The sequence below is a fragment of the Rhopilema esculentum genome, chromosome 16, assembly GCF_057945365.1.
Source record: "Rhopilema esculentum isolate cy_ngs chromosome 16, ASM5794536v1, whole genome shotgun sequence".
NCBI lineage: Eukaryota > Metazoa > Cnidaria > Scyphozoa > Rhizostomeae > Rhizostomatidae > Rhopilema > Rhopilema esculentum.
Window position 1 is genome coordinate 15084425 of NC_142830.1, and position 27960 is coordinate 15112384.

At 36.0% G+C, this 27960-nt stretch overlaps 2 protein-coding genes across 2 annotated transcripts; one reads left to right on the forward strand and one right to left on the reverse strand.

Moving 5' to 3' along the window:
* LOC148958388 (ATP-citrate synthase-like) lies at positions 1-23295 on the forward strand. Its single transcript, XM_089112870.1, has 31 exons — positions 1-216; positions 1066-1188; positions 1416-1478; positions 3315-3413; positions 4256-4558; positions 4844-4962; positions 5414-5553; positions 6105-6166; positions 7314-7431; positions 8070-8218; positions 9402-9578; positions 9973-10043; positions 10331-10383; positions 10508-10623; positions 11189-11293; positions 11624-11715; positions 12216-12320; positions 12724-12805; positions 13056-13166; positions 13461-13526; positions 14520-14581; positions 14956-15049; positions 15381-15485; positions 15945-15994; positions 18773-18837; positions 19228-19313; positions 19856-19999; positions 20692-20805; positions 21401-21483; positions 22155-22231; positions 23046-23295. The coding sequence occupies exons 1-31, from the start codon at positions 64-66 to the stop codon at positions 23156-23158; spliced, it is 3300 nt and encodes a 1099-aa protein (XP_088968996.1). The 5' UTR covers positions 1-63; the 3' UTR covers positions 23159-23295.
* On the reverse strand, positions 21646-26839 carry LOC135682692 (uncharacterized). Its single transcript, XM_065197681.2, has 2 exons — positions 26682-26839; positions 21646-25586 (listed from the first exon to the last, which is right to left on the reverse strand). The coding sequence occupies exon 2, from the start codon at positions 25578-25580 to the stop codon at positions 25077-25079; it is 504 nt and encodes a 167-aa protein (XP_065053753.1). The 5' UTR covers positions 25581-25586; positions 26682-26839; the 3' UTR covers positions 21646-25076.
* Positions 26840-27960: the final 1121 nt, after the last annotated feature.

Sequence of the window (27960 nt, forward strand, 5' to 3'; positions counted from 1 at the left end):
CATCAACAACTTCGAGAATGAAAATCTGCCAAATTGCATGTGCATCTTTCAAAGACAGAAAGAATGGCCGCAAAAGCAATTTACGAAGCTGATGCAAAGTCGCTGATATACCGTTTCTGCAAAACCAATCACCTTGCTCGCAATAACTTGCTCAGCGTCAATGAAAAGTCTAATCTTTTAACGGAGGAGAGCACAAATGACTGGCTTGCAAATCAGGTTTGTCTTTGTACATGCCTACTTTTTCCTTGAAAAACAAAGAAATTTTTTAACAAAGATCAAATTATATCATTTGCAAAGTATGTTTAGCAATTTTTTTTCAAAATTATACTAGATTGTTTGACAGAAGCAATCTTGATTTGCTGCCCGTACTCCAAATCAGACTTATTAGTGTCGTTACAAAAAACTTCCTCTTTCTATTTCAATCATTATTTACTATATTTTTATGCACGAATAATGGTTACATTATTGGGCATCGTGATGGATCTTTTAAGTGCCCAAAGGAATTTCTAAGTGCGAAACGAAATTTAATTTTGCTGAAGTGATGTCTCTGCTGGAAAACCAAGCGAATCTAGGCTGGCGATGTGTAGATGGGACCAGTTTAGAATTTTGGAGGTGCAAGCTGCTATTGGAATCACAGTAAAACGTGACTTCAGACTTCCGTTTTCACTTATAAGTTATGAGAATATCTTTGGTGCAGTTTGGATCCTCAAACTCATGCAACTGCCAATAATGCCAATTCAACCATTGTGATGCCTTAGCGCTATTACTGACTTACATGTGTAGATGTAGCTAGCATTTTAGGGACAGACTCAAAATTCCAATTCGGCAGCTATGTTTATTATCAGTTTTTGTGAAAAGACGGTTTTGATTCCAACTAGAAATAAATATTTTAGAACTTTTGTGTCATATTAAGATTTGTGTCATTTGGTTTAAAGTATTATTCTTGTTAATATAAAAATCTAAAAACCTCTTCTGTATTTTGATGGCCTGTCATGGCTTAAATGTAAAGTTAAAGGTTTCTCTCTCACTTAAAATGTTCAGAGATAATTTAGATTCCTTTTTTAGAAACTAGTTGTAAAGCCAGATCAGTTGATAAAAAGAAGAGGAAAACATGGACTGGTTAAAATAAATGCGAATTGGTCTGATGTTAAACAATGGCTAGCTGAACATCAAGGGAAAGATATAATGGTATGTCATCTAGTGCTAAGTATGATATTGAAAGAAATTGAATCCTTATAAAAAATCATTTATCAGACTGTTCAAGTCCAGTTGAAGTACTTTTGGTGGATCTTAGATCAATCACACATCTTTTTAGTATCTTCTTTTAGATCTGCAAAAGCTTTATCCTAGACCATTTGTATAAGGAAATTCGTGTTTAGAAAACTAACCCATTTGACATCTTATCTATCTTCAAGATTGGAAAAGCAACTGGAAAGCTGAAGAATTTTATTGTTGAGCCATTCATTGCTCATGAGCAGGTATGCATACAGTGTAACAATTTATGACCTTAGATTGCTTTTAATTATCTTTGACCAGGCCGCATATCCATCGTATAGATCATATCATCGGTGGCAGGACAACAGTTGTTTGAAAGTCAACAATTCACAAAAAAACCATGGCAAAATTTTGTGAATTTTTCATAGATCAAGCAAGGTCCTCTTTTGATTTTGGTTTCTTTTCCAAACCTTGCAATTTTCCAAACCTTGACTTCTCATAGCAAAACTAACTACCAGTTTTGTTCATTCTTGGTAGAACCAATTTATAGAACCAATCTATTGCATTGTTTATAAACAGTGGCGAAGCTAGCCAAAAATTGTTGGTCCTGCTATATGGACAGGGCCACGCCCTTATTCAATAGGAAAAGCCCATGGACAAAAATTCCTTTTTGCAGATGAATTTTTTCTTAAATTCAGTAAAAAGCAAATTTTAAATCGATGTCTATCTTTTGAAAAATAAACCCATACTTAAAGACGTGCTTTAGGGTGCTTACTTTTCAAACAAATCTATGTTAAATTGTAGTAAGCCTCTACAGCTGAAGTAAAAGTTCAAATTGGTGATAACTAAATTTGACGATAAAAGGGGGTAGGGGTGGCATTTGAAGTTGCATATCATATATTTGTGGTATTCCAGATTTTGGTCTTATAAACCTGACCATCTAGATACTCTATTAAAATAATTTTAATAAACAACAGAGTTTAAAGTCTGTAGTGGCAAGTTCACATATTCTGCAGAACAATTATTCTGCAGCTGATAAAGAGAGGTACAATTGAATAATGTGTCGCATTATCAATGAAAACAACTTTATTAGCCAAACCATTAGACGAGAAAACAAATCAGGTAGAAAAATGCAAATTCCGCTGAAATTGGTTTATTCTCCAACTCCAAACTTTCAATCACACAACAGTAAATTCAATTATGCTTTCATCGTCCTTGTCCAAGTCTAAGAAAATCTTATTTAGGCCACCATGATATACCGTGCCTCAAACGATCGTACGAAGGCCGAAATCAGAGTGCCGCATACAGCCAATTCTTGTTGTTTACATTTCTTTCTTGCGAACTTTGGACTCTTTCTTGTTACAAATAACATTTATGCAGCTCAACTGAGGCAAGTTTTGCTGTCAATAATAATATCATTGGTATTGCCAAAGCAAGCAGAAAATCCGCATTCACATCGCCTCGCCATAATACTTGAACTGGCCTCCTTTCTAGTATCTCATAGCAGAACGAGAATGCACAGGGCAATTCTTGCAGTCCTGCTCTCAGAAATAGCAGGACCAAAGGTTTTCAAAACAATGCTCTTTGACCTACGTAGGTGAACCCTCGACCAATCAAATCACAACTGCTTACGAAATGTTATGATGATCATTTCGACGAGGTCCTGCTCCCGAGATTGAGCAGGACTGCTCTTTGTTCTAGACTATTGTGAAGCAGGACTAAATTCACAAAAGCCCATTGTGAAGCAGGACCAAACATAGGGTATCATAGTTATGAGCAGGACCAAAATACAGGGTTGCCGTAGGAGAGAACAGGACCTTGAGATTAGCACGGGATGCCTGTATCAGCTGGCGGAACTGGGGACTGTTTATCAAATAGAATTTGAAACTTCCTTTTTGCAAGGAAGAAATTGTTTATTGTTTACAGTAAATCTTATCTTTGGAAATTCTTGGTCCTGCTCAGCAGGACCAGCAGGACCTTTGGCTTCGCCACTGTTTATAAAGGACCTCTGTTGAGTTTAAGGACAGGCAGGATGTGTTTTCTGTATTTAATAGTATTATGTATACTCATTTCAATGACAATATCAAATTTATTTTTAGAAACAAGAATACTATGTCTGTATTTTTACACAAAGGGGTGCAGATGTTATTTTGTTTCATCATGAAGGTGGAGTAGATGTGGGAGATGTAGATAGTAAGGTTGGTGTCTTTTGCTTAATAGCCTTTTAGAGATATGTTGTTGTATTCATTTCTCAGTGCATTGATATACTTTATTTACAAGAAATAGGACCTTTTCCAGCAATGTTTCTGCATGCTATTTCTGTTTCTTCTTCATAAATTTCCAAATAGATTTAGTTCCTTGTAGTGCAAATGATTACCCAAAAGAAAATAAATGTTGGCATTTTTTGAAGTTAATGTTCTCACAATGAATGTTTCAAAAAGCATACATGAACAGTCATTACAGTACCATTAAACATGCTGAAATGCTCAATCAGTTTCATTGGTACAACAGCAAAATCCTTTTGTAGCATACTAACTTAGTGTCTTTCAGATGTAACATGCTGGTGTGTATGCATCAAGCAAAATGTGTATGCAGCACTCTAATATAATACCCCAGTTATATCATACTCATTTATAACCATATTATAATGTCTTTTACTTTGACTTCTCTTATCTTGATATGACATAAAGATTATATTTATTCGAAAACTAAAACACAAGTTAGCATACCACAATTTGGAAAGATGAAATAAAATTTGCATAAAACCCCTTTTTCGGCCACAACATAGAGAAGCTAAGGAAAACAACATTTGATCAATTTGCAGATGCTCTAATTTTGTAACTTAAGCAGCTAGAACGAACAGGGCTTCAGTTGGTTGACCTCTAGATAGTTTCATTAATATGAGCAATGAGTCAATAGTTTTATTGCTTGTAACTTGATTCTTTAAACGATTTTTCTTTACCAAAATTTTTTGTGAGTGTTGTGAGAAACCTATAATCCTTGCTCTTATAACAAATTAAATGCCACTTTGATATTCTAGGCTAACCGGCTTGTTGTTGGGATTGGAGAATCTGTATCCATTGCTCAGATTGAAAAAACTCTGCTGTTCAACATTGCAGATGGGTTAAGATCAAATCTAGGTGTCTTCATCCAGGAACTCTTTGACTTGTATGTCAGTCTGCATTTCACATACCTGGAGATTAACCCATTGGTTGTAAATCAAGATGGTATTCATGTGTTAGATGTTGCTGCTAAACTTGATCAAGCAGCTGAATATATTTGCAGTACCAAGTGGGGAAAAATCTGCTTCCCTCCTCCATTTGGCAGAGAAGCTTATCCAGAGGTATAACTGTCGCACGCTACTTCTGATAACAACTTTATACAGTTTTAGTTTTCTTAGCACAATCTTCACATTATTTTGTTGACATTTTTGTAGCTTTTAGTAGAGGCTGTTAATTCCTTCATTGTTTGAAGGAGCAATGGAACTAGGGGCTTTGACTCCCCTTGCAATTATTTCTAAAATATACTTTCAAGAATGCACTAGATCATCATAACGTACTGAAAACTTTTTCAACTATTCTGGGATCAACTTTGAAGCATGAATTTAATTTTTGGTCTACCATTCTAGGAACAATATATTGCAGAACTTGATGCCAAGAGTGGTGCATCTCTGAAGTTAACTGTATTGAACAGAAAAGGTAGAATATGGACAATGGTTGCTGGTGGTGGAGCCTCGGTTGTTTATAGGTAATTTTCATTTGTCTTCTTCCATGTTAGTTTTCAGATGCCTGCAGCCACTCATCAAATTTTCATGCTTTTTTGTAGATTATCCCCCAGAGTAGCTTGAATAGTTATATTGTTTTTAATAATACAAGTTAGTGTCTATTCGTCCATATTTATTGACAATTTTACAATTGCACCATCTCAAAGGTATCACCTACCCCAGCGCACAACCTGCAAATTTTCGAATGAACTACTAACCCTCCAGATAAATTGTCAGAATATTAGTACAATTATTGTTTTAAAAGTATTATGTTGGTAATCCCACTGTGTAGTGTACCATTTGCTTTTATACATCGTAATTATGGTCCTTGATGCCATTCTAAATGGACAAAGCACTGATTCATATTTTTGATAGTGTGATTGACCAATGTTCTTATTAATGAAGCGATTTAAAACCTTTTTTGTACCCTTGTAGTGATACAATATGCGAGTTAGGAGGAGCTGCAGAGCTGGCAAATTACGGCGAGTATTCAGGAGCACCAACTGAATCACAAACGTTTCAGTATGCAAAAACCATTTTAAAGCTTATGACAGATGGCACCCCGTTGCCAAATGGTAATTAATAGCTTTTTTCGAAGAGGCCTTTATTTCACCATTTATGGAGTTTTTTCCCGAATGCATCAATGCTAAGTCACCATAGAATGTATTAAACATTTCAAGTACCTATTTCTAGACGGATAATGTGCCTGCTTCAAAGTTTACAGTTTTCGTGCTGATTTTGTCATGTCTCTAGGCCAATGACATATTTATGCAGTCAATTTATCAATAAGGAAATTGTAACGTGCATTGAAGGTAGAGTGGATTGACGACCTAAGCTTTGTCCATTCCTCTAGATATATCATTCTTAATTTTCTCGTGGGGTGCTATGGCTATGATTTCATATTGATCACAGGGTGCTTATGCCTTTTGATTTCATCTTAATTTTTACATCAAGTTGTCGTTTTCACAATTTGAAACAATATTAGAAGTAAATCTGTGTATATCCGCCTCAAAGCTTTAATAAGCTTCAAGTTAGGAAACAATTATCCTATTTATAATGTACATAGATTCTGATTTTAGATCCCAACGCAAACTGAGTTAACCCCCGGAAATTTTCTTTTTATCAGGCAAAGTGCTCATTATTGGTGGCGGAATCGCAAACTTTACAAATGTCTCTGCGACTTTCTCGGTTTGTTTTTGTATATTTTGTCCTTCAAAACACATTGATGTTTATAGCTACAAATTTATTCACTATAATAGCTAGTGGAGTCATTCAGCGATGTATAAAGCATTGTAATGGCGTGGCTTTATTGCTGCAATAACTGCCAGAGTATTTGCGTTATATTTTTGAATTTTTTTTGTATTTTTGGGTGCTTCCCTGGCGACTAATTGATTCCTATCAGATATTTATTGATCAACGTAACTTTACAACCAGTATTGTCGGCTTTTTCTACCAGAAAATGTTTTGCTTTCAAAAGAAAACAGGGCATTACTTTTGGCGAGACTGTACACAGACAGAGGCATACCTAACGATGTTCTCGTGAGGATCAATTACCGTTGTATACTAGCTGAACTTCGAATTAGAATCTTTGTTTACCTTTTTGCTTCACTTTTCTCTAAAATCACTTTCCGTTTGCCGCCGAAAAAGTTCTAATATTCGAGTAACTCTGTTTTGTATTCCATCAATTTTTTGTCACTTCATTGAATGGCGCCCTTGCTACTTTGGAAAGTCATTATCATGAATAATTCAAGCAATTACATTGAATAGCTTCCCCACAGGTGGAAACACACCTATTTAGAAAAAGGAAGTGTCTAAAAACCAAGACTATATGTTCTAGCATCTGCACAAACCTCTTCCTTAAGTAAATCTACTGATTTTATCATTTACTTCTTCCATTACGGGAAAATGTTTATCCGTAAATGAAACATATGATTAGGATCATTAAATCTCAAGTCGTTTTGAACATCAGGGTTTCACTTCAAGCATCATTTTAGTAATAACCAATTTCAGAAGACTAAACCCTTACTCGTTCTAGTTGAGTAAATCTAAATTCAGCGGCTCTTATTGTAAATTTTGCAAATAGATGAGAGAATTCCTTCCCTAAAGGAACATAAGATCTTCAAGCTGTTTTATTTTTACCAAAAGGGAAAAATAATACCAAATCGTTGTTCCCTAAAAAAGCTAAATTCTTTTCGTAATTTAGGACAGAATGTGGTATTCTTCTATAAAAGCGTTGCCTGATGAGAGTGACGAGAATTTGTGCAAAGATTATGTTTTTCTTTGCGATATAAATTATGTTTTCCTCCATTTTATCTTACGATTTCTCAAATCGTAGGGTATTGTCAAAGCCTTGCAGTTATTTCAGCAACAACTCATAGAACACAATGTATCAATTTTTGTCAGGCGTGGTGGGCCTAACTATCAAGAGGGCCTACGAATTATGAGGGAACTGGGTAAGTGCTGGAAGGTCTCAAGTTCGACTTTTCGTTTTTGTCTGCCGTATTATCTTGAATAGAAGCCGCTCTCAAGTAGAAAATAGACTTTTAAATTTCATTATATATTATACTAGAATTCTTATATCAAACCAGTTATATCACATCTCTGTTGTAAATAAATTGACAATGATATAGAACTTTATTCACCAAAGTGCTGGGTGAAGTCTAAGATCTTGACATGCTTTGTCTAAGAGTAAGATCTTGACCTCTTCACACGGTTAGTGTTCACAAGGCCATGACTGTTTTGGCATCATTTGTGATGATTCCACATGTCTAACAATTTGTCAGCGAAAGTTTTGGACTATAAAACATATATTATAAGTAAAATCTCAATCGTACCTAGCTATAACAAATTTTTTTGGAAGGAATGATTCGTACAAAGCTATATTCGGTGAAAATTGTACTGTATGATCTTAACAACTGAATGCAAGAAACTAGCTGTAACGAGACTATTAACTGGGAACGAGACTAGCCAAATCATAGCTATATTAATGCTTTTAAACGCAATAAAAGATCACGATTATCTGACTTATATTGATTTTGTAAAGTGTCATGGCCTAAACAATGCTTTTATCCGGGTACTGTTTTTTGCACAGGAATGTCTCTAGGTGTCCCTGTCCATGTATTTGGAACTGAAACCCATATGACTGCCATTGTTGGGATGGCGCTTGGCAAAACCAAAATCCCTGACCAAGAAGCTTTCAATTCAAATGACGCTGCAAATATGTTCTTCAAAGCGGCCGAGGTTTGTGTTTATCAGTTGAGCCATAATTTACCAAAAAAGTGCCATGTCTATTTCACAATCCAAGGACTATGTGTCTTAAGGTTCGGTTATGTATTTGTGTCTTGATGGGAATGGAGCTTTTGCTATGATCTTCATGTTTAATTTCTATTAACAAAAATCGTCAGTAAGTTAATTTTTTAAGCCAGTTGTCATTTCATTTGGAAAAACATAGCACTTACAAACCTCACTACTACAAAGGTAGTTTGTATGTGACGCACTTACATTGAAAATAACTATTACAAGTGCAAAAACAGTTGTACACAGCATCAATATAAACATGATGATGTACCGATGACGGTGGTGACGATGTTGATAATGCTGATGAGGATGACAAAAATGGTGATGATGTGGTTAATGGCAATAAAGATTATAGTAGTGGTGGTATAGGTGGAGATAGAATACTAGATGGAAAGAAGCTCTGGGTTAGGCCAAGGTTTGTTTCTACGGCAGAATATAAAGTAGGTGCATCGAAGTATGACCTTTGACAAACCAAGATTGATGTAACAACGATAGAAATTTTCAACAGCAAGATCGTCCAGCATATCTGTAAAAGTAGAACATGATTGCCCAAAGTTGCCAAGAGAACTTATTGAGAGGTTGATAATTTTAACGCACTTGTACGAACTGCAAAGAGCTTTTAAAAAATTTATACAAAATAATGAAATCAAGACCAGTTTCTCCACAGAGTGGCTTTTCACCTGGTCGTTTGAAAACTACTTTTTTTGTTTTAAAAATTGAATTATTTACAATATATAAATGGTAATTAATTAAGAAAAGTCATAAAAAAATTCATGTCAAACTAATGTTGTACTAGACGTTAGTGTTGTACTAGACGAAACTCAAGTTATTTATACGTTTCAATAAACCCCTAATTACAAGGTGCCTTTGGAGACGAAAATATTGCAATTTCCTACAAAAGTATCTTGTAACTGCCTGAGACTGTACGATTGAAGTTTGTTAATAATAATTTGTTAATAATAATGTCCCCATATTTTTAAAGTTTGTCCCCATATTTTTGTTATAAATAGATAGAGATTGAAGTTTGTTAATAATAGTGCCCCCATTGTTGTTTCATATCGCTGAAGTTCAAAGTACCTCAGCGCTTGACCATCAATTGTCTCACTTCATTAAATTTTACTTTCAGCATGGAAAGTCACCTGAGAAATCATCCAAGCGGCCTCGTATCGACAGCGATGAAGCCATGACCTGTGTTGATAGTACGGACTTTATCATGGTCGAAAATGGCAAAGAAGCGGCGAAAGAAATTTTCAACAAAAACACAAAGGCAATAATTTGGGGAATGCAACCAAGAGCTGTTCAGGTATGCCGAAACTGCACCTTGCTACATTTGCCGCCAGTTGATGACCAAAATGGCATTCGTTTTAACTTTCGTAAACTTTTCTAGATGTCATTGATAGAAAATGATTCCCGTTTCTTAAATTCTTCAGATTCAGTCTCCTGATCGAAGCTCTGCCCCACGTTTTCTATTTCAGTTTGAATTTATTTCCTGGAAAACGTGTAGCTGTAGGGCAAATATGAAGTGACAAATAGGCTCGATCGAACTTTCATTTGCAGCTGTTCACAAGGTTACTGATGGAATTTGGAGGGTTATGCTAGTCGTCGATCAAATGCTGTTTTTTGTTTCTTTGATCGCCTTTTTGTTGCTTTCCCGAAGCCTCGTTCAACTTTTGCAAGAAAACGTTTCTTTATTCTAGGGTATGCTAGATTTCGATTACGTTTGCTCTAGAGAATCCCCCTCTGTTGTTGCCAGCGTTTACCCATTCAGGTATGTACGCCGCTTCATGCATTGCTTTGTTGATGATCTCTTTGTATATTTTTGCTTTACAAATTGCCATTTTATCTCATAAGAATTTTTACCTCATATTTTTAAATTTTTGTTGTCTAGTAAGGCTGCAAAAATTTAACAACATATGTGTGTTATTTTTAACAGCATTTTTCAAAATTTGTGTTATGTTCTCTCGCTACCTATGGTGACCCTTAATGTTTAGCCTTGACTGTAATTTTTTATTTGTTTGTAACATTTATTCGATTGACACATTTTTTCCTTTTAAGTGGAAACCACAAGCAGAAGTTTTACTATGGTCACAAGGAGATAATGATACCAGGCAAGTATCGAAGGGAGATTTTGCACTGTTCGTAATTAATTTACATTGACATTGTTTATTCGGCATTAAACATTTCCCTCGTATTGACCCCTCTGCTAAGTTCTTATAAACGGGCTTTTTGCAGTTTACAAAGACATGTCAGAGGCGATGAGAAGACACCCGGACGCCCAGGTGATGGTCAGCTTTGCATCCCTCCGCTCAGCTTATGAAAGCACTGTCGAGGCTTTGGGCTTTCCCCAGGTAACTAGTTACTTCTTTCTCTTAATTACCTCATAAAATGATCTTCTTTATTTGGAATTACGCGTTTATATAGCGAAGACATCAAATCTTGATTGGGTACAAAAGAAATCACCAACCTGGGAATCCCATTCGATTTGAACCAATAAGGTTGCGAAAACACGTTCTAGAAGCATGTTCTTATTCTCACAAGCTCCTTTACCTTGAAAAGAATTTAATTAATTTGTGGGAATGACATAAAACTTTTATTTGAATGGACTCAACGCACATTTCCAGACAAGGCGATTGCTCGATTTCAAGTTTTGCCAAAGTTATCAAACTTGTAAATTTGTTTAAAGCATTCACTGGCCGTTTTTAATTCACAAATTTTCAATGTTACAGATATTTAATTGCGCTTCTCTGAACCAGCATCGATTAGATAGCAGCAAATTCAATATAACAAAGTTTTCTTTCAAGCTACTTACATTGACGTTTTTCTTCGTCTCAGAAATACTGGTGTTTGTTGCATGACATTTTTATGACGGATTGTGATTATTAAGATAAATTTAATTTTTTTTTCGTTTTTAAGATACGATGTATAGCAATCATTGCTGAAGGTATTCCTGAAAGACTAACTCAAAAACTGAACAAAATTGCGAAAGAAAAAGGAGTAACCATAATTGGCCCAGCCACGGTAAAAACAAGCATTTTCTTTCTTGTGTTACCTAACGCTGTTTAGTAATTGCTTTTTAAGTGAAGTAGCATGTTTTCAACTACCTATTGTAGTATACGGCAAAAAATATGAACTATTCGTTTTTTTAATTTCGTGTTTGAATACCTATCTTGCGATAAATGTCATATCACGTTGATAATTAAGTCTTGATGCCATCCCAAACTAGATTTCCTACCAACCCTTTTCAATCAAATACCACATATCTACTTTGTATTATGAATTTGTGATTGTCTCGATTCTTAGATTTCTCGATTCATTTCTGAATGGTATTATTCCTGTTGTTTCCCTCAGGTGGGTGGCATCAAGCCAGGATGCTTCAAGATTGGCAACACCGGTGGAATGCTGGACAACATACTAGCCTCGAAACTTTACAGACCTGGAAGGTATATCTTACCTTTCTCTATATATTACCGTTTTTTAATAATAGAAATGCCATATTGATTCCGCGTTTTAGTATTTTGTTAAAATATATATTCGATGTCATATAGCAAGCCATGAGCACATTCTATTTTAAAAATAAGTTACCATTTAATTTAGAGGACAACCTACTTCATCTTGCCATATTCTTTCATTTGGCATTTGCCGGAGTCAATACAATTCAAATATAGATACTGAATTTAGTGATAACAACTAAAGAAAACTTAAATTCTTTACGACTTAAGTCGATTTAATCCTGAAGCTTGTGTAGCACGAACTTGAACTAAATTGCTACGTGCAAGTTGATTTAGAATATAACTAAATAAAGAAAAAGAATTTTCTGCTCTTTGCCTTGTCAAGGAAACCCTATTTTTCTTATTCAAGTTTTCCTATCTTTCTTCAAATTTTTCTCATCTTTCCTTTGTTGCATTTCCTAATATTTCCTTACTCTCATCTTTTCTCGTAGTGTTGGCTATGTGTCGCGGTCTGGCGGATTATCCAATGAACTTAATAACATAATGGCAAGAAATACTGATGGCGTTTGTGAAGGTGTTGCGATCGGAGGCGATAGGTAAATCACATACGTTTGTTTTACTGAAGAGAAAGCAAAAACGAACTCATAGATTCTACTCATAGTTTTTTATCACTATAATTCCTTATGCCGTCATTGTTTTTACTTTGCTTTTAAAATGCTTCTGTTTTTCCTTGCTTAACTCAAATCTTGTTTTATTTCCAAATCAAGTATTTCCCAAACGATCGAGACTAACGGTCTGCAAAGGTTATAGTTCCTGCCAACGGTAGAATTTTAATCACACGATGTAACTGATAGGTAAAAGTCGTTCAATTCACATCTAGAGCTGATCGCACACACACTTGGGGTCACAGCCACAAATCTCCGCCCTGACCGAATTGCTTATGCCGATTGAATGTCCTGGTTTATAACTGGTAGTTATTTTTTCTCTTTTCAATTCAAGGTACCCTGGATCTACTTTTATTGAACACGTCATTAGATATGAAGAAAATCCCGATGTTAAAATGATTGTTCTCCTTGGAGAGGTGAGCAGGCAGCGAGTCAAAAGTACCTTCTGAACAAGACTTTTCTTTTTAATGAAGTTTCTATAAGACTTTCGTAGAAAGAAAGATGACAATACTTTTATATATTCTAAATACTATGAAACTTGAAGCTATTGTGATTGTATTTTGGATTCTCATATGCTGACACAAATCATAATAATTTTATTATCTTGTAGATTTTTTTATGTTGGTGGGTGTTGGCCCGTCTTAAAGCTCTTTCGATTCCATTCAGGTTGGTGGCGTCGATGAATACGAAATATGCAATGCGATCAAAGATGGACGAGTTACAAAGCCTGTTGTTGCTTGGGTTCTTGGAACATGCGCAGACATGTTCACCAGTGAGGTATTCTTCCCTTGATTTTTCTGCCTTTAAGTTGCATGTTCACCAGCTTTATTCAGTCATGTCTGAAAAGCAGGAGTGTCGAAGTAGAGCTATGAAGGCACTTTGTCAGTTTAACTTGAGCACTGCAAGAATAGGTCAAAGATGATGCAAGAAGTATAAAGAAATGTTTATTTTGGTGTGAACAACAATCATCTTTGTTTGAGCGTTATGTTTTGAAAAAGTACAAGATCCTCTTGTTTTTCATCGAAACAAAATCTTAACAAGTTTTCTAATTCGAGTCATTTGTCGATACAGGTTCAATTTGGACATGCCAATGCCTGTGCCAACGCAGAAGCGGAAACTGCAAGAGCCAAAAACAAGGTCAGGAGTTTGTTTCTTTGTACAAAGCTTTTTCTATAGGATTCGATCTATTGAAATAGCTTCCACGTGTAGACATCGCTGTGTGCAACAACGCAAGCTCATTTAGTAGCGTGTAAAACCTGCTTTCTTGCTAAGAGCTTCAAGAAATCTAAATAATTTGAGATTTTCATTATCTTTTTATACAAATTTCATTATCTCTGAAAAAGCACTAAAACTGAAAAAGCAAGTTGCTGAGTTGCTAATATTATCCAAAATGGATTATGCCGATGTCGTATTTCATCCTCTTTCATTAAAACTTTAAAAACGACTACAAAAGGTGGAGAATGCAGCTGCAAGTCTTGTTCTAGGCCGTTGCGTTAAAGAAAAGGATATCATATCATTAGGCTGGTTACCTATGAAAGAGAGACGAGAATGGCACCTTGTGAAGCTGGCTTTTAACTATATAACATATCATAACAAACCAGCATATATTGACATATCATTAATAGAAAACAGTAAACATCTGAGATCAAACTCTGCACCACAAATTGCAACTACAACAAATTCTAAAATTTTGAGGAACAGTGCAGCTGAAATTTTTAACAAGATACCAAATGCGATAAGAAATTCAAAAAAGAAGGCCGAATTCTCATCAAAATCTAAAGAATATTTTCTTACTGAAGCAAAAAAGAGACTTTTAGTTTGATTCATAAAGAGAAGAACCTAACTTTTAATTCCAATTTACATTTTATGGTATTTAAACTATTTTGATCTTTACTTTTCATATAGCAACTTTTACATCGCGTAGTATTTAACGACCAGATGAAGAGCCACTCTGTGGAGATACTGGTCATGATCCATTATTATTATTATTATTATTATCTCTAAGATCTCGTTTGTGATTAAGAGCCTCGTTCAAGTTAATACCTGTTTGCATCTTGCAGCTTCCCACCCATATTTACTCTCCCTTCAGGTTGGTCATGTTACTTTACTTGCCTGTTGATCTCCTTTTAGGCTCTGGGAGAAGCTGGAGCCCATGTTCCAAAAACATTTGATGACCTTGGCATCGTAATCAAGTGAGTCTTATGCTTATAACCCTTAGTACCTGAAGGTCTTCGTGAGAATAAACTGATTTTTATACGACCCTTTCTCTACTTCATGACTTCAACGTATGTACGGTTTGCTCGCTTTTTCTAGTATGTCAGCACTCTTTGTCTTTAGTTATACGTTCTTAATCAGTAACGTGGGGCTGTGATCGACCTTATCGCCTAGCGACCTTATCCCCTAGCGACCTAATCCCCTAGCGATCTTACCCCCTAGCGATTTTATCCCTTGCGACCTTTTCCCCTATCTTGTGTCAAGTCAACAGTTCCTTTCACCCTCATTTACTCATCGAGTGCAGCAAGCAAAGATCAGTAATGACTTAATAAAATTTTTCTTTATCTTTTAGCAACGTTTTCAAAAAACTCGTTGCTGATGGAAAGATCGTCGTCAAGCCAGAGAAGAGACCCCCGACTGTTCCTATGGACTACAACTGGGCGCAGGTATAATCTTTATTTAGTTATATAAGGAACAGTGCAGCTTACCTTATCTTTCTTAGTTTCTGTTTTTCGCAACAATCTCCCCTGGACTCCTCTGCCGTCGACTAAATATAGTAAACATTCCCCAAGAAGTGGTAAATTCGGCAATGCATTGATGATAACTCACACATGAAATTTTTGGTTTTAGGTATTGTGTGAGCTCGAAGAATTGGATCTTTTTGTGGTTTTTTCCAATTCACTTTCAGTCAACTGAATATTCTGTGTTTTGCTTTTGTAAAATAAGTCCACGAGCAAAACCACGATTCGCTTTAAATGAATTTCTTTTTCTTGACAGGAGCTTGGTTTGATACGAAAGCCATCCTCATTTATCTCAACCATTTGCGACGAAAGAGGTCAAGAGCTTCTGTATGCAGGCGTACCGATTCATGACGTTTTCAAGGTGAGACGGAATGCTGTTTCATTCGACTTTGTTCAAGGCTCAACCAAGTTTCTAGCGTCCACGTCAACATTTAGGCAGCAATGTTGTGCAAGGCTCTGTAAGACTGTATGAATTTTTTTACATTCTTGAGAAAAAGCATTTCAAATGTGAAGGGCTTATTTCAGTTCACCAATTACTCAAGGTTTGTGAGTTGCTGCATAGGTTATTTCCAGGCTTCCTGCCTTGTCACTAGAGTGGCTTAAAAAAGACGTTGCATCAGGTGTCTTTTGTTAGGTATTTTGGTAGCTTTCTTGATGGGGGACGCAGTGATTGAGTCAGGACATCTTGAAGGTACATGGGAGTCCTTCCGACCTCAGTCGTGTTCAAGTCCTTCCGACCTTCCGACATCAGTTTGTAACACAATAATCTTGTGCATTTTGTATTTTTCTGAATCATGTTGTTGTCTTTGTTTATTACCAGGAAAGGATGGGCATTGGCGGCACCCTTGGATTGTTGTGGTTTCAGCGAAAGTATGACACCATTCCTTTATCAGTCTTTAAATGATTTAAGATTTCCATTTTTTGGTGCATTCATTTGACCCGTTGATTTTAAAACCAGCTTCAAAGTAAATGGCTTTGAAAAAAGCAAACATTTAGTAAACTAAAGCTTTTCGTCTGACACTCTTCAGAGTTTAAAACGTCAGAACATAGATCGAAAACTCTACGCTAAGAAATATATATACCCAGTTGTGGATCGAAATAGGCCAATCAAAAACACGAGCACATGACTGCAGGGGCGGATCTAGAAAATATTCTGACTGTCGCACACAAGGGTGTGGTCGGAAATATCATTCGTGACCACACCCCTTGGTTTTTAAGGATATTCGCCCCCTTCTCATTTGAGCAGTCGACACGCACATTAAATTGGCTTTTATTTAGAACGTGGCCAAACTGTTGTTTATTCCTTATCTGAGTTTTCAATTGATACTACAGAATCATTTGTGTTGTTTCTTAGCCAAGCGTAAAGCAAGAAAGCGTATTGACGGTTTTCCTTTCATAGTCAGGCAAAAATTCGAGTCGTCTTTTTCGATTTGTTTATAGTATACGATGACAAACCAGGCCACGCGAAAAAATAAAAAACATCATTGCAATGAATCTTCAGAACTAACCAAATAGAACAAATTTACACAAATATTCATAAAACCTGCATTAATAACTGATATTATTTAATAGCTAAACCAAATCAGCGTGTAAACATGTATTTTACTCCGAAGAAACCCCTTCGAATTCAGGGGAATACCCAAGCAAGTAAACGTTACCCGGAAATATCTGAATGCTGATAAAGAACTGAAAATCCACATTGAAAAGATTCACTTTGAAAGTTTTGTCTAAGTGAAAATTTTTCTCTGCCAACGTCCTGAACATTATTTCTTCGCCAGAGCCAAATCGCAGGTATCGCCCACTGATTATCACCCCAGTCCAGTGCATTTATTGACATTAGTAGGCCCTCGATCCATGGAGGAGGTAATGGACATCGAAACTTGAAAACATCCCGTGTCGAATGTTACTCTGAAAATCTAGCGACCTTTGTCTTCCAAATTACCAGGTTTAACGTATTCGTTTTACATGTAGCCAGCCGACTCCATAACACAAAATTCCTTTTCTCCAGTGAAAAGCTTGCCCATGCCAGGCATAAATAAGCTCAAAACTGCACAATACACGCAATGAGAACGGATTAATCTTAGCCCAGTGGTGCGACCTTACTAAAAAACATACTGTGCACCGAAGTTCGCACTATCTAGCAATTTGATTGGCTAAATATTTTGAAACAAAAGCTGTGCGAATCGGTGCGAACGTGCTACTAATCATACTGTGCACCGAAATACCCTAATCTAACTACATTGGTACCCTGTTGTTTTTTAGTCAGGATGCTTTGAGATTTGAATCAGATTGAATCAAGATCGAGATAGAATTAGAGATTGTGTTTAAGATTTTGCTTCTGTTTATGGCCAGGTTTAAATCATGCATGATTCAGACCTTGGATCTTCCTGCTCCTGTACGGTGTTCAGTTGTCAAATATAACTGAAGCATAATTCCCAAGTAAATAGAATCAAAACACAAATAAGAAATTTGCCAATAAGCGAAAAAGTTGTTGTTCAGCAAAAACCTCTCTCGAGACAGATTCTTAGTATAATTTTAAAAGTTTGACTGTCGCATGTGCGAACGGTGCGAACGTCTAGATCCGCCCCTGCATGACTGTAAAGGTTGACCAATCAGTGCCGCTTGCCTATTAGAAGGATAGGATAAAACAACACGTTCCATCTAATATTAGAAACAAAACATATCCCCAAAGAGAACAGCCACCTCGGTCTTGCAAATCCAAAATTAGTACTAAAACCTGCGATTCTGCTATCGGGCAGCATTTGCTAGAAAACCCAGATTGTGCAAAAAACTATAATGGCGACATGTTTCGGATTATTGGTAAAGCCCGATCGTCGTTCCACCTAGCAGTTTTAGAATCTATCTACATAAGCACGAAAAAACCGCTACTGTGTAGACAAAAGGAGTTCGTTTTCACCTTAGGACTCCATTGGTAACATTCTAATAGGCAAGCGGCACTGATTGGTCAACCTTTACAGTCATGTGCTCGTGTTTCTGATTGGCCTATTTCGATCCACAACTGGGTATATATATTTCTTAGCGTAGAGTTTTCGATCTATGTTCTGACGTTTTAAACTCTGAAGAGTGTCAGACGAAAAGCTTTAGTTTACTAAATGTTTGCTTTTTTCAAAGCCATTTACAAGTTTTGTACCACCAAAAGATTGTTTGCAGCTTCAAAGTCTTCGCCTGGTACGAGTATCTTTTCTATCCAGCCCTGAAGCTCATTTTTATAGACCTTTCCATGCAACTCATATTACAATACAATTTTACATTCGACTATCCTACCCTAATCACTGTACTACTCCACGGGGACGATACCATAAAGAGCGAAATCATGGCATTTGATTATTACCAAAATGTAGCAAAGTGCGTGGAAGACCAAATCGACTTCCGCCGAAGGGCAAGAGGCTACTTCTGATTTGTTTTATTTTGACCAATTATCTTTTGATCTCAGTCATCTCAGTCAATCACCTTATAAGCCTCGATTATTAAATTTGCTCTGTGTATCAATCGAACCAGTTGTTGCACAATAACTTTTATGACAACGAAAAAAAATTACTTTCATTATCACAATATTTTGTTAAGACTCCTAGTATTTTTGTTATTTCAGTTTTCTGTCAGTTGTATTAATTCATTTCTTCGCCATAGGCTGCCCCATTATGCTTGTGAATTTATCGAAATGTGCATCATGCTGACAGCTGACCATGGCCCAGGTATGCTTGACACCTTTTATGAATTCAGCGCTGTAAATGCAAATATTCCGGGCTGACGGACTACTGCAAGCACTTCATTATGTTAGGTAGCTTTTTAAGCTTCTGGCTTTTGTAATCGCTTTTGATGTTTTGCCAAGCCTCAAAGACAGTTTTAGGGACTTGGTTTATAGATTATTTGAGGTGTAAGAAAGGGCAGTTGTATTTCAAGGATTTATCAAAGATAAAGATTCTTTTGATTTTCAACTGTTTGATTTTCGAACTGAGCTCATCTTTCAGGTATTAAGGTGTACTTTTTATGTTGAAATCGAGAAGATATTCACCAGCAGAAGCCAATGTGTGAGCCATAGTAGTTGTAACCTACGTCACTTGAGTAAATTTATTTTCTTTCAGCTGTCTCTGGGGCCCATAACACAATCGTCACTGCACGAGCCGGCAAAGACTTGATGTCATCTCTCTGCTCTGGGCTCCTAACAATCGTACGTATTCATATCTTCATAACGCACTTGTAGGCTGTTAGGTCAAATAGAAGAACATGTATTTGTCTTAACTGTATATAGTAAGTGTATACCCCAAATCAGGTTATAAGAAAGTATCAAAAGCCAACCTAGGAGTACTTGCAAATATGGCCCGGTTCGAGTACAAATCAATTAGCTTCAAGTAATAAACACACAAAACACGACATAGTTTTCCAACGCAAACCTTTATAAAAACCAAATACTCTTTACAGCTCCTCAACGTGATTCGAACAGTCCCACTCTCTAACTAACTAAAAGTCCTCTTCTCGGGGGTAAGTCAGTTCTTGTAATATGGTTAAAAGGGGGTCTTCGGAGAGGTCCTCACACAAAGCTTTAACATATAGAAAATGGGTTACTTGCTTCTCGAACAACTAAAGGGCCCTAAAGCCATCGATAGAAATGTGTATTGAGCATAATACTTTCATGTTATTGCAAAACTAGATTATTTAGTTGCGTAGTCGCCTTTCCCATTCTCATGGGCAATGCTGATTCTGTATCTCTAGGGAGACAGATTCGGAGGCGCTCTTGATGCAGCGGCCAAGCAATTTTCCGAGTCCTTTGATGCTGGTAAGACCCCAATGGAATTTGTAAACGAGATGAGAAAGAAAGGTCAGCTAATCATGGGTATTGGACATCGCGTTAAATCGGTAAGACACTTTCAAGAATATTTTCATGTTGATCCACTCTAGTTGCTCTGCCATGCCATAGTCTAATGAGTTGCTGTTGACTGCCTTTTGGGGGTAATCCACTGGGAGGGTAAAATCAAACAGAGAAAATTGATTCGCAAAATACATTAACTTTACTATTGTACGCCTTAATGTTCAAAAAATAGTAGAATTTGGTTTTCGCTGTTTTAGGAATAATAGGAACGGTAGTTTTTTCCATATTTTTAAGTCCAGCTTCTTGTTTCATTAAAATCCATACAAACAGAATAACTCTTAAAAAAATATATAGAGCTTTTTCAAAGTTAGTCTAGAATGTAAATAACACCCTCATTTAGATTTTCCCATACCGTATATTTCTTCTTGTAAAAATCTTGTTAGATCGTCCATTTCATTGAATCGTATCATCGAATATCATTAAGGGATTTTTTCTTATAGTTTTGTGTTCTGTTGTCGAATATAGTGATTTTTGTGTTGTACTTTATTGCATTGTACAGTATCAATTTGAGCACGGTAACTACCTTGAGACGGCCACAATGAATAATATTTCAGAAGCGAGTAATAATCAAAAGCATGGTTCAGGTTGCCGTCAAAATAAAGGACAGCCAGAAGGAAGCTAGCTTGGTTGGCCATTTTATTCACATTTCACTTTCAACATTTTGTGCTTCTATTTGTAGATCAATAACCCAGACACAAGAGTAGAGATTATGAAGGCATTTATCAAGGAGAATTTCCCGCAAACTCCTTTGTTTAATTTTGCCCTTGAGGTTGAAAAGATTACAACTGCCAAGGTAAAACCTTTCTTTTTAAAAATGTAAAGATACTTTCGCCAAAATGACTGGAAGATATCCCTCATATTTCGACAAATTCGTAGTTATTAAAATAAACGCAAAAGAACTTGATGTTGTACAGGGCATATTGAAATAATTCAATATGTTGTTTAAGACTTTGGTATATTTGAGATTGGGCCTAATCGAGAGATGAGGAGCTTAATTGACTTTTTATGGTAGATGTGTCCCTTTCCGCGTCGTTTCATCTAGCAACTTGGGTGTCCAGCTCTGTGTATTTAGACATAATAAACTTTTCATAATTCGATTAAGAATATTATCTATTGAAAGAAATGTAACCTTTCAACCACTTAAAGTAGATATCTATGAAAATCCCCTATATTGAAAACTACATTTATTTGGCAAAGACTGGCTCTCCGCAGCCTGTAGTCAAAAGTCGCTAGAATAAAACAGCCAGTGTTAAACAAAACATGGGAAGATATAAAAGGGTTCCTATCATTTATCCATAGCCATTCAAAGACAATTCCTTTTCTCTTCAGAGAGAGCCTTTCTCTCTGAAACTCTAAACTTGAGCTTCATAATTGAAAATTTTTTCTAGAAACCAAATCTGATCCTGAATGTTGATGGTTGCATTGGAGTTGCTTTTGTGGACCTGCTCAGGTACTGCGGAAACTTTTCAAAGTAAGTGTTTTTCAATTGTTCAAATATAAATGTCAATATATACTGAGATTCTTATTGCCATATTCTCACCGATCGATCACACTCTTGCATGCAAAACTAGATGCCTCTTTTCCATATTAATGCCTCTTGTTCAATCCAACTCCTATTAATTTCTCTTATCTGTTTTGCTTTCTCTTTTCTGTGGCCCACTTGCCAATTAAAGGTACTGTATTAAGTAGATAGCTCTTCTTGAATACTTCGAAGCAGATATAGATGCAAACAAACATAGTCATCTTGATTTGTCATTTTCATAACTAATTTATGGGCTAGCTGTAAGTTTTACTTGTCATTCCATAAGGCCCAGTCGATGGTTTTGGTTTGGAAAGTATTTTATTTTCAAAAGTTTTTCTATTAATGCGCCACTTGTTTGCAGGCAGTTATTATGGTTGGAGGAGTTGCCAAGCATTTTAAAAGGCGTGGTCTCCAAAACGGAGCCCACTGTCCTTCTTTCCTATATTCTTTACATCTCCAGCATTTGGGTTTTTTGAATGCAAAAAATGTACACAAGCAACAAAAGGAAAGAGTGTAAAAATTGGTTATGCGGAGGTGAAGGAAACATATTTACAGAAAACCTTATTAAGAAAGATGAAAGCAGGAAAATAGAATTAATTTTGACTTTTTTCTTGTAATAGAGAAGAAGCCGATGAATATATATCAATAGGAGCATTGAATGGGCTTTTCGTTCTCGGAAGATCAATCGGATTTATAGGTAAGTAATGATAACTTTCCATTTTCAAAGTCAAGAATGCATGAGAGATGGACTGTGTGTGCTTCGTATTAAACAAATCAAGCCATTGCACGCATTAGAGGAGCTTTTGATGATTTTCCCTTAGACTGAAGCACCATTTCAGTCGGTGCAGAGGTTGAAATGGCTTTGAAAAAATATATTTCAAGACATACTGTAAGCTAGGAAATATATACTGTATTAATTCAATTATAGCTCCCTTTTGTATAAGCCACCATCGAGTATAAGCTGTAGCAAATTGGATTCTTAAAAGATGTAAGCCGCCTATGATTATAAGCCACAGCCACAAAACCATGCAGAGATAAAAATACCTGACTGTGTACTTAAACCAAAAAATACCATTAGAAGTTTAAGAAAATATCGTCCATCATGGGATGATCAATAGCACCCAGAAGTGTTCTCATCTTCTGCATTAGCTCCCTCAGTTTCAAGGAAGCAGGACAGCTTGGCAGGATCTTGATAGAATACTGTAGGCCACCCTCGTTTATAAGCCGCCCTTGATTGTAAACTGCAGCTAAACGTGCCAACAATAATGATATACCCACGTGTGGATCGAAAAGGTCAGTGTGAAAACGTGAGCAATGACGTAACGGGGATATTCTTGCCTTGCATTCGCAACTTTTCGATCCTCAACTTGGTACATCAATTTCCTAGCTCAGAGTTTTTGATAAATGCTCAGAGGTTTTACACACTAAAATGTGTCAGACGAAAATCTCTGCTATGTTTTATAATTTTAGCTTTTTGCAAGTTGTTCATTTTTATGCATTCCATCTCACAGGTCACTTTTTGGATCAGCGCCGTTTGAAACAAGGGTTGTATCGGCATCCTTGGGATGACATCACGTACATGCTACCAGACCACTTGCCACAGCGACCGGCTCCCTTTGAGTAGATACAATCTTATGCATAAGCTGTTTTGGGCTTGCAGCTTTGCCATATACACAAAGATTTGGACATGTTTAATGACAATCTATACGATTTATGCAGATTATATTGCTTCTTTAAATCATACAAAGATAAATTCAATGACATTGTCCTCTTTTTCTTTGTGCCTTAGCTGCCAAGGAAGGAAATTAGAAGTTTGTGTTGGATTAGATTAAGTATAGTTTATTTGCAAGAGGTTCAAGCCAATTCCACGACTTGTTTCAACACAGTACATGATTGATGATTCCGTATGCACTTTGTGCAGATGTGTCAAAACTGCTGCAAAGCAAAGATAACATCAAAGCAAATCAACAGCAAACAGCTAGGGGAACTGAATTTGTAAATTGTAAATGAAACACAATTGTATTTCATTCTTCATTACTGCACTAAAGATATTTTAATCTTTCTAGGACCACTAGAAATCTCTACTTTCAACGACATTATAATAGTCCAAGCTTTTTTACAAATACACCATTGCCCTGAAAATTATCATTTCTTTTATAATTTGGAACAAAATTTTATTGTTTGTAGAGCACTATCAGCCTGTGAGAATACGCAAATGTTCTTTTACTATTGGTTGCTATTTAAAGTTGCTTTTTCCTTCAAGAAAAATATTTTGATTTTAAGCTTTTTGTGGGATTGCTGGTCTAGAGCTCTTGCTTTTGATAAAAGATCTGTGATCCGAATGTCACACTTTCCAACCTTCTTTGCAAATCATCAGCTGTAAACATGCTACATGTGGAATAGCATAACATTAATCTAATTCCACCAGGCATCAAAATAAAATAGTTAAATGTGAGTAATTTAAGCTGACTAGTGATGTCTTTAAGAAGATATATTTAAGTACCTTTTTGTCTGGTATTTACTTTTAACAAATACCAATGTTTTATTGCATGATATACCCTCCCTTATTGTTGTTATTTTTTGCAATTAAGCTGAAACTGAATGTAGGTTACACAGATTACTCAGATACATTTCTAGAATGCTTGCATCCAGTGAACAACCAACACCGATTTGCTAAACATCAGCCTTTTTAAAACTTTACTTTTGCCCATTCTCACATGTAAGGCAATCTCACCAAAAACTTGTGGTTATAACTACAGAAATTGCGTTAGAGGTGTCATGCTGCATGCATCCAAATGTTGGGTTTTAAAGGGGAGGGGGGGGGGACGATTTAAACAAGCTAAAGCGTAATAAAAGAGCAATGGTGCTGTGGGTGTCACTATATGTATCATGTGTAATGTCAATTGGAGTGAACGAATTAGTACATCTGACCTCCACATTAAAAATTACACCTACAAAGTCTTGATGTTGTACTACATTGCAATACAATGGGATGGTTTGGACTATTGAACGCAGTTCATCATGGATCAAAAAGTGTATAACTCTAACTGTTGATGGTTCAAACAAGCAAAGCAGAGTGTGGAAAGATGTAGCTTCACAAGGTCTCAAAGCTATGAATCTGTCTTTTAAAGATGCTGAAAATAGTGCGTCCAGGAAACAAACATTGTGAAAACACAGTTACACAGGACTTGAAAGTGTCTAGATGACTTAAAAAGACTAATAATTATGATAATAATGATAATAATTGACAAAAAAGCTTCAGCCATTTCAATACCAGTTCATAAGTTTCCAAATTAATTTTTTTCTCAAAAAATGATACATGAATATACATTGTTTAAAAATATGTGCCTGTTTCCAATACTTTTTTGTTTTTGTTTATCACGATTATCGTTAGCAGGCTCAATTATGTTACATTAACAAACAATAAAGAATGTTGATGAATTCAGTAAAGAAAGATATGAAATAAATGGTTCCAATGTGTCCATAATCTGAATAACAGCATTTTTCCTAAAATTGCTTTGAAAAATTCTTATTAATAAGCTTTAAACATGTTTGTCTTTGTTACTATTGTAAATTCCAGCAAGAATTGTGCCTCCTACCATTCCAACAACTGCACCTGAGGAAACAGATGCCCCCATACCTAAAGCACCTCCTACTCCAGCAAGTGCCCCAAGGTAACTGCCTCTGTCCACACGAACTTGGTTCCTATTTTTCCTTAGTCTGTAAGCACGATCATAATAACCATCAGCATCAATGTTTGCACCACGTTCCCTCATGTACATCATGAAAGCACCAGCTGGAATTCCAAGAACAGCACCACATTTTCCATACTTGATAGCAGTGGCCTGCACTGCTGCAAGAGTTCTTGGTCCCCTGATCATCTGAACAGCAGGTCCAATAATTACCATTCCAAGCAGTGCAAATGCCTGTACATCTTTCAACATCACATGGTAATACAGTTCACCTTTGCCGTGTTTTATAACTTGCATGTCTTCATCACTGAGATTTTCCCCAAGCATATTGCGAAAGTACTGATACCCCTTCATGATTGACTAGAAAAAAATGAATTATAAATAATTCAATACTTGCATAAACTAACTGGTTGAACATACATCAATCTGTGGTGATCAAAAAAGCATCCAGTTTTATATTGAACCCTTACAAGGAACAAAAACTATGCCAGTTACAAAAAAGTAAAATATAAAATTCCAAGCCTCGTTTTGTTTGAATTCTAAGGAAAAAAAGTATTTTGTTCATTTACTCCATTTAGGAATTACAAAAGATCTATCTAAATGAACAAAATATTCAGTCAAAAATTGATTCTATATATACTGCGAAAGGGAGGGGGGGGCAAAATAGGTTGGCAGAATTTTTGTCACAACATGGGCTCTGACACAGGTTGAAAAGTGGGGGGACCAAGGGAAAAATTAACACCCATGGCAAAAGATTTTCAAGAAGGCTCTATTTTTTGCAAAAAAGTGGGGGGGGTAGAAAAACAGGATGGTTTAACTGATATTTTTTATCATGGATATAAAAAAGAATGATTTCATTTGAGAAGTTCGCAAAACCAAAAAGATTTATAAGATGCCCACTTGCACCACTCGAGCCAACCATTATTTGTTTTAATTTACGAGCTGGATTGAATCTAATATTTGCAAGTTGTTGAAAGATATTTCTTTTAAAGCCCCACTATCAAAATAATCTTATAAACAACAGCTCCGCAAAGTTGAAGAAGGGGTGTGCGACTGTATAGAAGTATAGACTGTATGTATTCGGCAATATAGAAGAAGGGGTGTGCGACTGTCGCACGAGACATCGATTGATTGGGACCACTCGCGAGTGGGGCGTGTACACGAGTGTGTATGAAAGAAGCAATCAACGAAAAAATTTTGAATATTTTCGAAGCCCATATAAAAGTATAAAATCAAGTTTTGTTTTTAAAGTTTTAAGGCAGTCGATCGTTCCTCGCCTTGCGAAACTTGATACGTAAAGATATGAAGTTCGTTGGTAGGCCAGCAACTGCAAAGTGAAATGCAAATAAACTCTACAAAACGATCTTTTCTTTGTGAAAATTGAGAAGGTTCTTATTAATTGATAACACAGATCTTGTAATCAACACAGCGTTATAAAAATCAGCAGAGTCATACCTTGGTTGCAAGTTCTCCTCTAGCTTATGCCACTGATGCTGATGCAAGGCCGCACGTCTTTCCTCGAGCACCGTATTTGTTTACCCAGTGGTTTATTCAGTTATTCATGCAATTCAATGCCTTATATCCTGTTTGATTTATCAACGACAAGATAAGATTGATTAAGACCGTTGGTAGAAAAAGATGAAAAGATCTATTGAGACAGTGGAGGGGGAAATTCGGGTTTTCATTTGGGGGCTCTTGCACTTGATATTCTGATAAGAGGACAGACTCAACAGGGCCTCCAACGATAAGGGGGGGGGGGGGACTTTTTGCAAAGCATTAGAGCCTTTTTTCAAAATCTTTTGTTATGGTGTTAAAATTTCCTACATCCCAATTCCAAAATTTTTCGGAGCCCATGAGTTTAAACTGAAATGCTTGTTCCCTCTAAGATCTAGCATTTCTGCCCTTCCATAAAGATATGAAAACATTTATATGCAGACCTGAAATCAGGCTGGTGCTTGTGTGCAAACATTTTTTGTTGAGTTTTCAGTTTGTTTGGGTAGCCCCCTAATAAAAAAGTAAAGAAATTGCTGAAACGGCAAAATTCAACAAAATGATATGATGAGTTCAAATTTTCAGATTCCTTTTCAAATTTCCTCTACAAAACACAACTGCCCCCTCTAAAAACACAACTACCCCATGTAGCAAAATATGACATAGTGGACTCAATCAAGAATCTCTTTAGAATTAATGATAATATAAAGAATCTCCGCCTTACAAAGAACTATAATAAGTAACGAATGACAACCACAACGAGATCCTTCTAGAGTAGCAGAACAGATTTTTTTCGCCGTATTCTGTTTTTCACGCTTTTTAATTTATGCTGTTGTTACTTAATAAGCAATGTTTAATGAATTTGGGGGTCTTAGCTCGATAGCTCTCTTTAGAGTTTTTTCTAAGGGTCCTAAACAACAATTTAACATTATAATATCAAGCTGTTAGTATATAATTATTGTAATGAAGATAGATTTTAAAAAAATTGTATTGTACCTTTTCTTTAACACGTATTTTGTATTTTAAACTTTAACTTGTTTCTTTGAATGAAATGACATTGAAAAAAAATTGCAAAAATTCATGAAATATTTTGACAATTAAATCGCAAATGAATAGGCTGATAATATGCTTGTGGAATCTGAATTAATGGTTTATTTTGTCATATACCTGTGGGAAATGAATGGTGTGTTTTATTTTTTGATGAAATATTTTTGTTGAAAAAATTGCACAGAAATATGCACAG

Coding starts and splice junctions, on each gene's coding strand:
- LOC148958388 (XM_089112870.1), top strand. CDS start 64: ATGGCCGCAAAAGCAATTTACGAAGCTGATGCAAAGTCGCTGATATAC. Junction 1,479..3,314: donor CATTCATTGCTCATGAGCAG/GTATGCATACAG, acceptor ATTTATTTTTAG/AAACAAGAATACTATGTCTG. Junction 6,167..7,313: donor ATGTCTCTGCGACTTTCTCG/GTTTGTTTTTGT, acceptor CTCAAATCGTAG/GGTATTGTCAAAGCCTTGCA.
- LOC135682692 (XM_065197681.2), bottom strand. CDS start 25,580: ATGAAGGGGTATCAGTACTTTCGCAATATGCTTGGGGAAAATCTCAGT.